This window comes from Alexandromys fortis, unplaced genomic scaffold (assembly GCF_014885135.2).
Source record: "Alexandromys fortis isolate MF-2015 unplaced genomic scaffold, M_Fortis_MF-2015_v1.1 scaffold_162, whole genome shotgun sequence".
NCBI classification, from domain to species: domain Eukaryota; kingdom Metazoa; phylum Chordata; class Mammalia; order Rodentia; family Cricetidae; genus Alexandromys; species Alexandromys fortis.
The window spans coordinates 2,364,018-2,378,741 of record NW_026068033.1 but is presented as its reverse complement, the minus strand read 5'-3'; the positions used below and the strand labels follow the sequence as shown (position 1 = coordinate 2,378,741).

General features: G+C 47.7%; 1 protein-coding gene across 1 annotated transcript; it reads left to right on the top strand.

Moving 5' to 3' along the window:
- Nucleotides 1-5,206: 5,206 nt before the first annotated feature.
- Atp5po (ATP synthase peripheral stalk subunit OSCP) lies at nucleotides 5,207-11,189 on the top strand. The gene is made up of 7 exons (XM_050164818.1): nucleotides 5,207-5,312; nucleotides 6,198-6,248; nucleotides 7,684-7,794; nucleotides 9,705-9,834; nucleotides 10,173-10,285; nucleotides 10,768-10,854; nucleotides 11,015-11,189. The coding sequence occupies exons 1-7, from the start codon at nucleotides 5,277-5,279 to the stop codon at nucleotides 11,126-11,128; spliced, it is 642 nt and encodes a 213-aa protein (XP_050020775.1). The 5' UTR covers nucleotides 5,207-5,276; the 3' UTR covers nucleotides 11,129-11,189.
- The last annotated feature ends 3,535 nt before the right edge of the window (nucleotides 11,190-14,724 follow it).

The following is a 14,724-nucleotide window of genomic DNA, read 5'->3' as shown; positions in this document are numbered from 1 at the left end:
CAAGTGGATCTTTGGGTTTGAGGTCAGCCTGGTCTGTATAGAGTGTTCCAGGCCAGACAGGACTATACAGAAAGGAAAAAAAAAAAAAAAAAAAAAAAGCCGGGTGGTGGTGCACGCCTTTAATCCCAGCACCCCGGAGGCGGAGGCAGGTGGATCTCTGTGAGTTGGAGGCCAGTCTGGTCTACAGCATGAGTTCCAGGACAGTCAAGGATACACAGAGAAACGCTATCTCAAAAAACAGAAACAACAAAGTCTCCGCCTTGTGTACGCAAGTGTGCCTATGAGCGGATATGTCCGTGTGAGTGTGCAGGCGCCAGCAGAGGACGTCAGACGCCCAGAGCTGGCACGACAGGCATTTAACCACCACCTGGGCTCTGAGACCTGAACGGGTGTCCTGTGCGAGAGCACAAAGTCTTAACTGCTGAGCTGAGTCTCCAGTCCCACCACCAAGCTCTTAGGAAATGATTGATTGCCCCTTGCCTCTGAGCACGTGTACCAGGTCTTATAAAGAGTCTCAGTGTATGTGACCATAGTGTCTTCTCTTTCCTGGTCAATGCCTGATCAGTTCCCAACATACAGTCCCTGTAGCCAGCAAGATTTGTGTAAAACGCCAGGGTTATTTGTTCATTCTGAGGCCTTAAAAAGAAAGGGATCATGTGTGAAAGATCTGCCCAATGCAGGCCACCACGGTGTCCTCAAGTCACACATGGCTCTGGGCTGCGGTAAAGGGCTATGCAGAGTTCTTTTCAAGACAGGGTTTCTGTGTAGCTTTGGAACCTGTCCTAGTACTCGCTTGCAGCCCAGGCTGGTCTCAAACACACAGAGATCCACCTGCCTCTGTCTCCTGAGTGCTGGGATTGAAGGCGTGTGCCACCTCCACCCGTATACACACGGTTCTTAAATAAAACAAAGAGAACATCAGAGAAGAACTTACTCCAACAGGGATCCACAGACAAGGTAAACACTCCTGAGTCCTGTTTGTACAAGAAGAGGACTAGAGAAACCCTCTTTGTTCTTTCCCTAGATACCACACCTGCAATGGGATCTACAGACAGATCTCCAGGCCAGGGAATCTGTGTGAAACCAGTGTAGGAAAGGACCTTGAGCGTCCAACTCCTCCACCCTTAGGAAACTCGACTTGAAGTCATTGCCACGTGTGTCAGAGTGAAGAGTGATTAGGAACCAGAGCATACGTGTCTCCTCATGAAGAGCCGGGCAGTTAGCTAGTTGATGATGGACCGCATCGTCCAGTTTTGTTTTATCCTGGTCATGGTAAGTACCACATGATCATTGTAAAAAATTAGGTTTGCAAATGTTTAAGGTGTTTAAGCTAGATCTCTTTTGTATCCTAAGGTAATTTTTGTAATTTTGTTTTACTTATTTAGATTTTTTTAATCTCGCTGTATAGCCTGATTGGACTAGAGCTTCCTATATAGAACAGGTTGGACTTGAATTTACAGTCATCTGCCTGCCTCTGTCCCCTGAGTGCTGGGATTACAGGGGCACACCACTATGCCTAGCTTGAAAACCTCGTTTTAATGGCCACAATAATATATCATTCCAAAAAGTCACACCCATATGTTGCAGAATATTATTTTAACTGGACAAAGATGTGTTGCATTTGTTTAATTGTGTAAAGATGTTTCACCTTGCCTGCCTAACGCACCTGATTGGTCTAATAAAAAGCTGAACGGCCAATAGCTGAGCAGGAGAGGGGTAGGCAGGACTGATGCACAGAGAGAATAAATAGGAAGAGGAATCTAGGCAAGAAGAAGAGGAGGAGGAGGAGGAGGAGGAAGAGGAGGAGGAGGTGGAGGAGGAGGAGAAAGAGGAGGAGGAAGAGAATGAGGGAGGAAGAGAGGGACAGGCCTGGGGCCAGAAGCCAGAGTCACCAGACAGACAGACAGACATGAGAAGCAGTGAAAGTAAGATACACAGAAGGAAAGGAAAGGAAGGTAAAAAGCCCTAAGGCAAAACATAGATGAAGAGAAACTGGTTAAGTTATAAGAGTTAGTGAAAAACCTATGGCCGAGCATTCACAACTAATAAGAAGTCTCTGTGTCAGGATTGCTGGTTGGTGACCCAAAAGAAAAAGCCTGCTACATCCATGTGCTTGGACGTTTCCCCTTATTCTGTGTTTAAGTGAGTGCGGTGAAGAATGAGGACATTCGCCTTCATCTGGGTTTCTGGTAATGAACTAGAGAATTTGTTCCTAAAAGTCTGGCCTTTTCATCTGGGTTTTCTGGATAGCATAACTTCAAAGTAGTTCTTTCTGCATTAAAGAGCAAGTCACTTAATTTAAAGACAAATGCAGGGGCTCAGACAGTAAAGGCTCTTGCCTCAGAAGCCTGATGGAGGCGGAAGAAGAGAAGGAATTGCACAAAGTTGTCCTTTGACATTTGCTGCCACCCTGTGGCAAGGGCATCACACACACAAACAATAACAATAAATAAAGCACAGACATTACAGTTGAGGGGCTCGTGGAGCCAAGCTGCCGTTTTCTGTGTCTGTGCTTTGTGCAGAAGACAAAACAGTGATCAATGTTTGTCTTGAATTGGAAGCCAACAATGAAACAAGACAGATAAGGCGTCTCATATGTCTGGCCTTCACTCCCACTGTGGCCCTGCCCTTGGGCAAGTCTGGTCATTTTATTGGCCTTGACTGTGTGTGATGTAACTAATTTTTTAATAATCTAAGTCTGCTTTGCCACCCACAAAATAGCGACATACCAAGCCCACTTACACCTGCAAGACACCCTGAGGAGACTCAACATGCTAGCAAACCTTGACATTCAATCAACCTTTAACTATCATTTTGGAGTTCTGCCAGGAGCTAGAGTGGAATGAACAATACAAAATAAGTAGAAGGTATCTTTTTGCTATAGAGACAACAATGGTATATTTTAAAAAAAATTCAGTGCAGTAGACAGTCTAGAACTTCCCAAGTGCATTAGAGCTCAGAACTTTTGCTTTCTATTTCACCTACTGATACCCAAATTACATTGTAAAGTCGAATGTGCCTGTACTTCAGGAAATACAGGGTTATAGTTTGTTTTACATAGTGTAAGCTTGTCCCCTAGTTTGATTTTTTTTCTGTAATAAGACACCAAACAAGCCAGGTGGTGATGGTCCTTTGAGTTTGAGGCCAGCCTGGTCTACAGAGTGAGTTCTGGGACAGTCAGAGCCACACACACACACACACACACACACACACACACACACACACACAGAGCAGGGAACAAAAACAACGTGGGGGAAAGAAAGGGTTTGTTTCAGCTCTCATTTCCAGGTAAGAGTTCATCACAGAGAAGTCGACAACAGAGTCACCCCAGGCAGAACGTGAGGCAGTCACCGATACACCGCTTACTGGCTTGCTTCCCATGGCTTGGTGGCCTGCTTTCTTATACAATCCATACTGGGTGGCACTGCCACCCGTGGGCTGGGCCCTCCCACCTCATTAATCCAGAAAATGATCCACAGACTTGCCTACTGGCCAGTTTGAGCGAGGCGGTGTCTCAGCTGAGGTACCTTCTTCCCAGGTGTCTCCAGTTTGTGTCAAGCTAGCCAGCACAGCCTGTTAAAGCAAGCAGGCTGATCTTTTTATACCTTGCTGCAGCTTGGGATATAAAACAGCTGTCTACACATGGGAGGTTTAATAAGATATGCTCAGTGATGAATAGACTTTTCATTAAACTGATTTAAAAATAACCTCTAAAGTTAATTTGGAGCAATGTGGTATAGGAGGTTCTTCTGTCTCTGTGTTGCTTTCATTGGTTGAATAAAAAAAAAACTGCTTTGGCCTTTTGATAGGGCAGAACTTAGGCGGAGAAGACAGAACTGAATTCTGGGAGGAAGAAGGCAGTGTGGCAGACACCATGAAGCTCCTGCCTGAGACTGACGCACCCACAGGCAGCTCACAACCACCTCTATCTCCAGTTCCGAGGAGCCCAACATCGTTTTCTGGTCTCTCAGGCAATAGACACACACATACATGGCACATAAACACACATGCAGGCAAATACTCATACGCATAAAATAACTTTCTAAAGCTGTATTCACAGCTCATATAATTCTGTATCCATTTTTCCCTCACATTAAGGGGAAAGGCAAGATACTAAGTTATATATGGATTGTGACTAAAAACCACAAACAAAAAACAAAGAACTCTGTCAACTGTGTACTCAGCATATGTGTTAACATAAATAAATGTTAATTTTCTCAAGAGTGTAAGGCAGGTACTGCACTACTATAATAATTTTATAGCTAGGAAAATGGAGGCACAGAGAAATTGTGTGATTAACCAAGCTCAGAAACTATTAAGATTCAAGCCTGGGCAATCTGCAACCTAAAGATATTTTGGTAAGCATTTCACCACGATGTTGGCAGCAGAGGCCTCTGGGTGGTAGAAAAGAAGGGAATAATTTCTCCTACTTACCGCCATTTAAAAAACAAGTAATGAAGAAAATATTATACCCTAAAAGGGGCAAATCAACTAAATGTACTCCTATACTAAATCTGAGCAGAAAGCGTTTTCTTAATTCCTGTGTTAGAACCAGGAAACCTGTTGTTGGATGGGACTGTTGACTGTCTGCTGTAGAAGAGAAAATTAAGGGCATTGAAAACGTGTCGGTTGTAAGAACGCAGAGAAACCTGCTAAGGCTGATGCAGACTTTTAACTTTCTACGTCATCTTTGATTAAAACCTGATTCTAGTTCTGATCTCATTCTGTCCTACTCTGAAAAGCACACACCACCGAAATCTAGCAGGTCCAGGCTCTAGTAAGACGAGGAAGGAGGAGGGGGAAGAGAAAATTGTATCAGGCCGAGGAAGCCTTGTCTCAAGCATGTGACCCTGGGAGGGTCGCTTGTGCTTTTTGTATTGATTTGTTTAGCAAAGTGTGAATCATTGGCACCAAAGCACGCTTTGGCAGGCTACGGTTCTAGACGAGGTATTGACGATGATGTGCAAAGAATCTAAATGTAAACCTTAAACTAAAGGGAACCCATCCACTCTACACTAAGACCCGCTCAGCCAGTAATATAAGATTTAATTTTCAGATCTCGTTCGGGTTCAAGAGCCCAGCCGCATCACGGCTCCTATGGACTACAACTCCCAAGATGCAAGAGGTCGCCACCCACGTACCCTGGAACCCGATGAGCACATTTCCCAGAAAGCCGAGCGGTTACGCTGGCGCGCGCGTGCGCTCTGTCGCCTCTGGGCTCCGTTCCCCCCCCCCCCGCCCCCCCTTGGGTTTGACCTACACCCGCCCGGAGAAAGATGGCGGCGCCAGCAGCGGCCGGGCTCTCCCGGCAGGTAGGCGAAGCTGGCGGGAAGTCCCACCCGGTGGCCGACCCCCGGCTCCCAGCGCCGCGTGCGAGGCCGTGGCTGAGGGGTCAGCTCGCCCACGAGAGCCGTGGGCCCGCGACTGGGGACAGCGTGGGGCGGATGGGGCTTCGGCCCCGCGGGTCGTGGGCGCGGGGTTGCGCTGTCTTGACCTTGACATCCGGGGTCACCGCGCGGAGGAGCAGCCGGCCAGGGTCTGGGAGACGGAGGAACCTGGAATTGGTTGGGTAAAACACGCGCCTGGGTCATCTGCCGTGATGCTTTTCGTTTGCTACACCGTAGTTTTTAACTCAGCCAGTTCTAATCTATGCATCCCAGAGCAGGAAGCATAATGACCTGTTGTGCCCTTGCGAGGTGCTTCCTAAGCTGTTGATTCCAGGCTTTTCCCGTAACAGACGGTGTCATCTCTTAAGACCCGAAGCCTGCCATATCAAGTATACTCAGTCTTTGGTCTTGGGTAGCGTTTCAGTTCACAAGCAAGTATATTTGCTTGAATCGTGACTGAAATCCTCCTACTTTCATTAAAATTTTCCTCAAAGGTGATATAACTACAAATATTCCACTTTCATATAAAATTATTATTGAAGGTGATAGATTTCTTTTTTGGAAAATTAAATTTTGGGACGTTAGTATTTTCTCTCTCAGCCATTCAACAGGGAAGGTGGTAGGGAGGCCGTTTCCAAAGCAATTGGGATGGTTCAATAGGGAATTTATTCGTAGATAAAGAGCAGTTCCCATTCATACAGCCTGTGTGATAAGAGAATCGATGCAACGAATCGCTTAGATTATTTTAACGTACTGCTAAGTAATGCAGAAATCCTTCCCGTAACCCTGTTTTATCTCTGTGTTCTAAAGGTACGGAGCTTCAGCACGTCTGTGGTCAGGCCCTTCGCCAAGCTCGTGAGGGTATGTTGACCTCCGTTCTCTTGTGGTGGGTGTTAAACAGAAATGCAGAGGTGTGTAGTTACTAACCTTTTCTCTGCAAGATTCGCAGTTTCCAAATGAGTTGGGGGGAGGGGGGTCAGCCCATCCCTAGCCTTTAATGTTTTAAGAATTATTTGTTTGGGGCCAGCAAGAGAGCTCTGCAGGTAAAGGCTCCTGGTGGCAAGCCTGAGAATCTGAGATCAATCCCTGGAAGCCATATGGTGGAAGGAAGGGCCCAGCAAATTTCTTCTGCCCTCGGTTCTCCACGTGTGTGTACACATGCACACACAAACAGGGTGTATGGGTAAACGAATTTTAGATTGTTTTTCCTAGTAGTCCTTCATAGACAAGCTAGCCTTTTGTTTTCTTTCTATGAAGGAAATATTTCTAACTAAGGAAAATAAAGTGCCCAGATTCTTCTTTTTTTCCCCCTCGAGGCAGGGTTTCTCTTGTAACGGCCCTGGCTGTCCTGGAACTCACTCTGTTGACCAGGCTGGCCTTGAACTCACAGAGATTGGAGTGCTGGGAGTAAAGCCATGCACCACCCGGCTGTTGCCCAGATCCTTAGAGTTGTTACAGGAGTTGACACTGTGTCGCAACTCCAGGTTACTCCTTGACACTCTGCACCCTTTTTCTCCAAACAAAATCAATACTGATGGGTCCACTCGATTGGCTCTACCAGGCACCAGTAGTCTCACCCTTGCAAAGGTCTACCAGCCCCTTTCTTTTTAACCCAGAAGTCTGATTGATGCAGACAACTCCAACTTGGTTACCCAATACAGAGTGAAGTATGGGTGAATGTACATGGATTATTTTGTAACTCTATTTTCTAGTTCATGTGTGAAGGGTCCATTCAGCTTTCTTAGCTTACAGGTCTAGAGATATTCTGGGTTGTCATATGCTCTCTGGCGCCCAGGCCAGTCAACTGTACGTAAACTCACCTTGGGAAATAGCAGACCAGAATGCAGTAGGAACTTACAGAAACACATTCCGCCCGTCTCAACAGAAGCAAATTCCGTGAGACCTCTGAATAGAGGCATTTTATTCATCCTGAGAGCATCCTCAAATACCGTAACAGTAATGGGGAGTGTGCACTTGGCCGGTTCTCATACACTGGTCCGGCTTCGCATGTCTTCAGAGCTGTGAGCTATTAGTCCCTGAACCCTTCCATGCCTAGAGCCTGCCTTGTGCTGAGTTCAAGGAAGGGAAAGCTCAGACAGTTGCAGGTAGGTAGAGCCGGAAGAGACTCGGTACAGAGGAAGTGAGATGTCCCTCGTGTGTGAGTCCTCATTTAGGACTGCTCCTTGGTGAAGTGCTTAACTGCTGTGGTGGTGGGAACTGTGGTCTCTAAGTCATAATACAACAATAATTGTACTCCTGGCTGAACTCTTCCTCCCTTCCCTCTTTTCCTTCCCAGCCCCCTGTGCAGATTTATGGCATTGAAGGTCGCTATGCCACCGCCCTTTATTCTGCTGCTTCCAAACAGAATAAACTGGACCAAGTGGAAAAGGAGTTGCTACGGATGGGGGTGAGTAGCTGTCCTGGTGGTGCCTGTTCCTGACCTGTAAAAAGAGCCACTGGAAACTACAAGACATGTTTAAGAACACTTGGCTGTGTTAAAAGATCAAGGTTATGTTAATGTCTTTTGAATTTATTTTCACATTACTGAAATTACATTTCTTCATGACATTTTCTTCGGGAACTTCCTAGATTTTAAAAAAAAAATTCTTTAATTACCTTTCTTCATTTTGGGAATTGGGGACTGTTGGGCATGTACGGTGCCAGTATAGAGGTTGAAGTCCCGTCCTCTACCCTGCGAGTTCTGGGGAGCAAACTCAGGTCAGCAGCTTGGCAGCCAGTGCTCTGCCCACTGGGCCGTCCTGCCCTTCCAGGGAATTTGTAATTATTCCCAAGAAGTGAAAGAAGAATGGCTGAGCAGAAGCTGCTGGGTAATGAGACAGAACTGATAGGCCCAAGACTGCCCAGGAAAAAAATCTCTCTTTGCATTTTCCTTTGAAAGGTAAAGAAAGGGAAATCACCTTTGAATAGCAGAAACCAAGTGTCTGCTCTCACTCCACGGCCAGTGTGGTCACCCCACGGGAAGGGTGGTTTTTCCAGTTAGATGTTTTAAGATCCCTTAGAGAAAGCAGTCCGGCTTCCCAGGCTAGCACGGTGTCCACTGCACGGGCTGCTCATCTCATTCACTCAGCTTAAACTTTACTCTGTTTATAAAACAAATTTAGCCATCCGCCCTCCTTGTCTGCACTTGTCTGACACTGAGGCACTTGGCTGGGCCTGGCTTCCTGCCAGAGACCCTGTAGAGAGGCATTGACTGGAGCAGACAGGCCCTGTTCTGGTCATCACTGTATATGGTGGTCAGTTAAGCTCTCTTTGAGCCAAGCAATCCTGTTCACCATGAAGGTGATGATTTTGGTGGTGGACATTAGCTTGGTGTATGGGCAGATAAGATGTCTCCTTGGGTAAGGACACTTACTACCAAGCACGGCATTTGGGTTCACTTTCTGAGACCCACGTGGTGTATGGTGGAAGGGGAGAACCAACTCTGGCCAAGTTGTTGTTGGACCTGCACACACTCACCATGCCATAGTCTCTCCCCTCCTCCCTCTCTTTCTCTCTCTATGTGTGGATGTGTCTGTCTCTCGCTCTCTCTATGTGTGTATGTGTCTGTCTGTCTCTCTCGTGTTTCTAATTACTTAGATTTGCTTTTATACAACCCAGAAGTCAGTCCTAGAGAAGAAGGGAGACAGTTATCTGAGGTGCTACAAGTGAGGTTTTGAGGGGCAGGGGTGGGATGGTAAGAGATGTCACCTTAGATGTCTGCTGGATGTTGCTAGAAGCCTGAGAAGGTGGATAGCCCAGGCTCTGGCCTTTGCTGTGTGGCTACTCAGGCGGAAATCCTAGCGTGAAAATCAGCACTGCTTGGCAATGGACTCAATTCCAGCCAGGAGCCAGTGCGGTGCTGGGGAGCAGCCGGCAGGCGTGCAGACGTGTAACTGGAAGGTGTCTGCCCAGGAAGAGCCATTGTGGGTCCTTGAACTCTGGTCTGATGTTGAGGTCAGCGGATGCTGAAGCTGCAGGTGGTTACTAAGTTCGTGTTTGTGCTTTAGCAAAATGGGGATAAAATGGATTTGCAACATGGTTGTGGTTCTTGTTCTCTTCCCTCTCAGTCCAGAATCTCAGTTAGGTTTGTCTGGGGACTCAGAGAGAGGCCTCTCAGTGTGCTGAGGAAAACAGGCCTACGGTGTCACGTGCGGTAGGACATATGGTGAGACTGTGGCTGCTTAATTTCGTATGGTTTCTTAAAATACATGTAAGGAACCTCATAAGGTATTTCTGGAGTTCTTTAAAGTGCGTCTTTAGCCCCATGTAAAGTCATGAACAAAATGTGTGCCGGCTGACTCGTGTGTGTGCTTACAGCAACTCCTGAAGGACCCCAAGGTGTCTCTTGCGGTTCTGAACCCCTACGTCAAGCGCTCCATCAAAGCGAAAAGCCTGGCTAGTATCACAGCCAAGGAAAAGTTTTCTCCACTGACAGCCAACCTCATGAGTGAGTGTAGCCACGTTCCCAGTTGGGTTTTAACTGTGCGAGGGTTGGGGTTAGGGTTAAGAGGGGGAAGTAACCAGAGGGAGAAAAGAACTTGGTGCCCCAGGAAGTCAAAAGAAGGCATCTCATCCCCTGAAACTGGAGTTGTGGGTGGTCATGTGCTAACATATGGGTGCTGGGAACTGAGCCTGGGTTCGCTGCAGGAGCAGGTCCCGTGCTGAGTCGCTGAGTGGTCCCTCCAGCCCCCATTCGCAGTCTCTGAGGACTCTGATTGTGGTGTCCCCAGCTACAAATTGGCTTTGCTCTGAGTGTGACTCACTGAGTGCCTGTCACTTCCCCAGATGTGCTTGCTGAGAACGGACGGCTAAGCAATACCCAGGCGGTCATCTCTGCCTTTTCCACCATCATGAGTGTCCACCGTGGAGAAGTGCCGTGCACAGTGACCACAGCATCTGTAAGTGGTCCTTTCCCCCCACTGCGGAATGTAACTTGTCACTAGTGAGATTCCTGTGAGCTTCCACCTGGAAGCCAGCGGTTAGTCCTGGGGATCCTGGCTGCATTTAAAGGACATCGAAGTGTTTTATGAAATAGCTGTTTAGGTCCTGTTACGGCCTGGACTCTTAAATGCAGTGTTAAGTTCTAGAATAAGACTGTTTAACCTGTGGCCTGCTGCCATACAGGGCAGTAACTACCACCATTTATTGGCGCTGCCATCTGCTGGGGACCTTGTCATCTTTACTATCCTAAGATTGTCCTTATTTTATATCAAGAAGGTGAGGCTTAGGTGGGCTCAGGATCACTCGGGCCTCTTTTCTCAGAAGTCTGCACTCTGTGTACATTATATTCCCTTCCTACGAGTATTTGTATTTCTTTTCCCTCTCTCTAACTGTGGTCCTGCTGTTGTGCTCTGTTTAAAGGGTGGTCATTCTTTTTTAGCCTTTAGATGACGCTGTTCTCTCCGAGTTAAAGACCGTGCTGAAGAGCTTCCTGGGTCAAGGACAGATATTGAAACTGGAGGTTAAGGTGGGTTTGGTCCCTTCATTGTCTGACTCGGCTACGGCTGTGGGCAGTGTTGGTGCTGAGTCCTGATCCCAGCATAGTTCCCATCGTGTTGTGGGTGGTCTGCCTGTTTTAGCGAGCCTCCTCAAGTGTTTTCACATTTGCAACCTGCTTTATTTCCTAGACTGATCCATCAATCATGGGTGGCATGATTGTCCGAATTGGGGAGAAATACGTTGACATGTCTGCGAAGACCAAGATTCAGAAGCTCAGCCAGGCCATGCGGGAGATGCTCTGAAGGCCGTTGCCTGTGTGAGCGCTCATCCTTGGAGCAACAATAAACCGCTTCCTAAACAGAGGGTGCTGCTTCTTGTCCTTTAAGGGATTTACAGTGCAAGGTCTTCATCCTCCTGTGGGCGGGCTCCTCTAGTCTTGAGGTTAGAATGCCCTTGGGCTGGATTGTGTGTTATTCTTAGGGATTCCTTGATTAAATTAACATTGTGTCTACATATATAGCCTACCAAAATCTCCTGTCTTTGAGGGGTGGCTGAAGGAGGCCTCTCTACTGAAAGGTTTTCTTGATCCTGACATAAAACTCCTGACATAAGTCAGAAGGTGAAGAAGCTTAGGTGGGCTCAGGGTCTGAACTCTCGAGGGCACTTGGTGCCCCTCATATGAAATCTAGCAATATTATGATATAGTAGAATAGGTATCTCTCATTTTACACGTGAGATTTGTTCAGGGTAACATGGCTGAACCACAGAGTCTGGTTTGCAATCCCCATCTCATGATTGTTCCCCTTGTGACAGATGGCACACTGACCACAGCTGGAGCCAGCCAGTCAGGCTAACATGCAAGTCCCCATTGCCCCTGAGATGCTCCCAGTCTACCTGCAGCCAGGTAGCTCCCACATGCTCTTCCCAGAGCTCGCCTCTGAGGCCGCTGGAGCTCTCGGGGTCACCAGTAGGCCCTTCTGGGCCATGCCCAAGAGCGGTTGCCTCACAGACAGCTGAAGGGCCTTACCCCAGGGCTAAGTCTTAGCAAAGGGGAAGAGAGGAAGTGGGATGTGTCTGGGTACCCTTCACTGCCAGCAGCCTGGCAGTCCGCAGGTGGTTTCTTCAAACTAGATACAGATGTGGTGGGGTCCAGAGCAGCCAGGCGAGGGGCTCTTACCACAAGGGAGAAACAAACCCCTGTTGCTGAGCACTGCTAGGCTCGCCTCTCCTGTTGAGCATGGTTCTCTACCTTCCCAAGATTCACAGCCTGTCTTCGGCTAGCCGCTGAGGACCGGGATAGCCTCACATGCTCACTGCAAGGCTCACACAGACAGCAGCACTGATGCAGATTACCCCACAAATACCAGAGATGACCCCAAAGCCTTGCCCACGATAATCTTGTGCTGTGAAGTACAATGTCCTGGAGCAGAGTTGAAGCTGGCCATGGGTCCGAGGCAGTGGTGTGCCCCTGAAGTGCTGAGATTCGGGCGTGTGCCACCTCGCCCAGCTTCACAGGGAAGCCCTTCCCTAACGCCTTCAAACAGAACAGCCTAGTGTGGTGGCCTGTCCCGTAATCCCAACACTCATGGCTGAGGCAGGAAGATAGGGATTTTGAGGTCAGCCTGGGATACATACCAAAACCTTACCTCAAAAAGCAAAAGCCTGATCCAGCACTTGGAAGGCAGAGGCAGGCAGATCTGAGTTCAAGGCCAGCCTGGTCTACAGAGTGAGTTCCAGAACAGCCAGGACTACACAGAGAAATCCTGTCTCAAGGAAACAAAGCAAGTGGAACAAAATAGCAAAACAAAACAGTGGCTCAGTGTTTAAAAGCACATACTGATCTTCGAGAAGTCCTGAATTCTGATGCTACACACAGGCAGCTCACAAACACCTGTAACTCCGGGAGATCCAACACCTGTGGCCGGTGCAGGCAGAGTGCACTCGTGTGTACGTGCCTGCCCCCCACCATGTAATTAAAGATAAAAAGGGTTGTGTGTGTGTGTGTGTGTGTGTGTGTGTGTGTGTGTGTGTGTGTGTAGCCATTTGGGTCTTAGAACAAATTAGGGTAAATGAAGGTATAGCTAAACAACTCTCAAAACCACACTGGAAGACAAGCTGACAAGAAAAAGCAAACAAATGGGAAGGTTTCTTTGAGTTGTGCAGTTGAACAGCCCTTTGCATGGGTATGATATGTGTTAACTATTAAGTAGGATACACGTAACATCCTACGTTGGGTGCACAGAAGACAGCACATGAAGGGCTTCACAGTTTCACACTGAAGCCAACTGTGCATGGGGTGTGAGACAGGAGGATCGGGAGGTAAGGCCAGCTACAGGTAGCTATGTGTGACCCTGTCCGAAAAGAAAAGCCCACTCGTGTAAGAGTCTCCAGGGAGTTTTACTGGGCTTGCTAGGTTTCCTTGGCGCCCCTAACTGTTCTCAGCATTTCTCATGCTGTTCTTAGGAATACTCAACACAGAGTCTGTCAGAGAGTTGGAAAGGTAGGGATTGCCATATGTTTTAATTTTATTTTTACATCGTTTTTCTTGTACAACTACAACCTTTTCTCTGGGATATAGCCACAGGGAGAGACTTGCTTTCAGGGCGTCCTGTGTGTTGGCAAAGAAGTGGAGGAAGAAAAAACTCAGAGTAATCTGAGGTAGTGAGGTTGGCTGTTCTTGTTTTATTTGTGAGCTTATGTGATTTGGACCATACAGGCCAAAGTGACCAAGAATGAGATGCAGGCCCTGGCGATTCCTACTGATGTTGCCCTATTGCTGGAAGCTGAGCTGGTAAAACAATATTTCATGTGTAATAAGGTGCCAAAGGATGTTCAGACATGAAAAAAAAAACAGACTAAAAACACCTTTTAAACAAATGGAAAAGAAGCTTTATGAGCCTGCTTCAGCAGGCCTTGTGCAGATGTAGAAGTCTAACTTATAACAATGTCTAAGAATTTTTAGAACTCTATTAGTGTTATAAAGTGGACACTATAATCCTTTCGTGAAAATACTGTTACTTAGCAACAAGTACACATTACAATGACTTGGACATCCATGGGGGAGTGGCTTAGTTCCGCCACTGCCGGTTGTAAAGAAGCTGCAGGCTACCAGCAGCATGGCCCACTACAGAGATCACAAATGCTAACCAACCCGGCGTTCTCTCGTTGTCTGGCTGGTGTATTCTCACAACCTGTGGTCACCCCAGCCCAGCGCTCATTACAGGAGAGAAGAAGCAGGGTCTATGCAGACAGAGAAGCCAGAGTTTGTGCAGTTCTGCACGCTGGCCTGACATGCCTTCCCAGGCTACATCTGAGCAAGCTAAGTGGCCCTGTCTTTAAGACTAGAGGCAGCTACAGAATACAGTCATTTTCAGCCTTAGCAGAGTCCAGGAAGCATCCTGCAGTAAAGCTGCCCGCACCTCTGCAGGCAGGACATGGCTTGACTCCAGCGTGCGCCAGAGCGGGGTTATTAAGACAGAGCTGGCAGCATTAAGAGGCACACAGCTTACTGAAAGAAGCGCTGGCCCAATGCACCCTCATGTTTGTCCTTTTCATCAGTGGACCCTGGACTTCTGCAGTGATCAGTGGTCACCCGTGTCACCAGAAACTGGCTCTTAATCGAGAGGCATTTCCGATCAGGTGGCAAGGCTGGACTCAGAGTCACCACTAACTAAAGTCATTTGTAGATGCTCTCTTGGGGAGCGGGGGCCGGGGGAAGAGGTTAGACACAGTTTCACCAGCCTCCTGGGTCACCTGAAGGAACATTCCAGCGGTGCTCAGAAGCAGCCTGAACTTCTGGTATTTTTCTGGAAAAGGTGTAGAGTAGGGGAGGCAGGCCTCTTGCCTCAGCCTGGGCCTTCAGGAAGCTGCATGGGATACCTGTTTCCCCTGCCTACAA

What these genes read in the sequence shown, in the direction of transcription:
- Atp5po (XM_050164818.1), top strand. Translation starts at nt 5,277, where the DNA reads ATGGCGGCGCCAGCAGCGGCCGGGCTCTCCCGGCAG. An exon ending in AGGAGTTGCTACGGATGGGG is followed by an intron (nt 7,795 to 9,704) that starts GTGAGTAGCTGT and finishes GTGTGCTTACAG; the next exon opens with CAACTCCTGAAGGACCCCAA. An exon ending in TATTGAAACTGGAGGTTAAG is followed by an intron (nt 10,855 to 11,014) that starts GTGGGTTTGGTC and finishes TTTATTTCCTAG; the next exon opens with ACTGATCCATCAATCATGGG.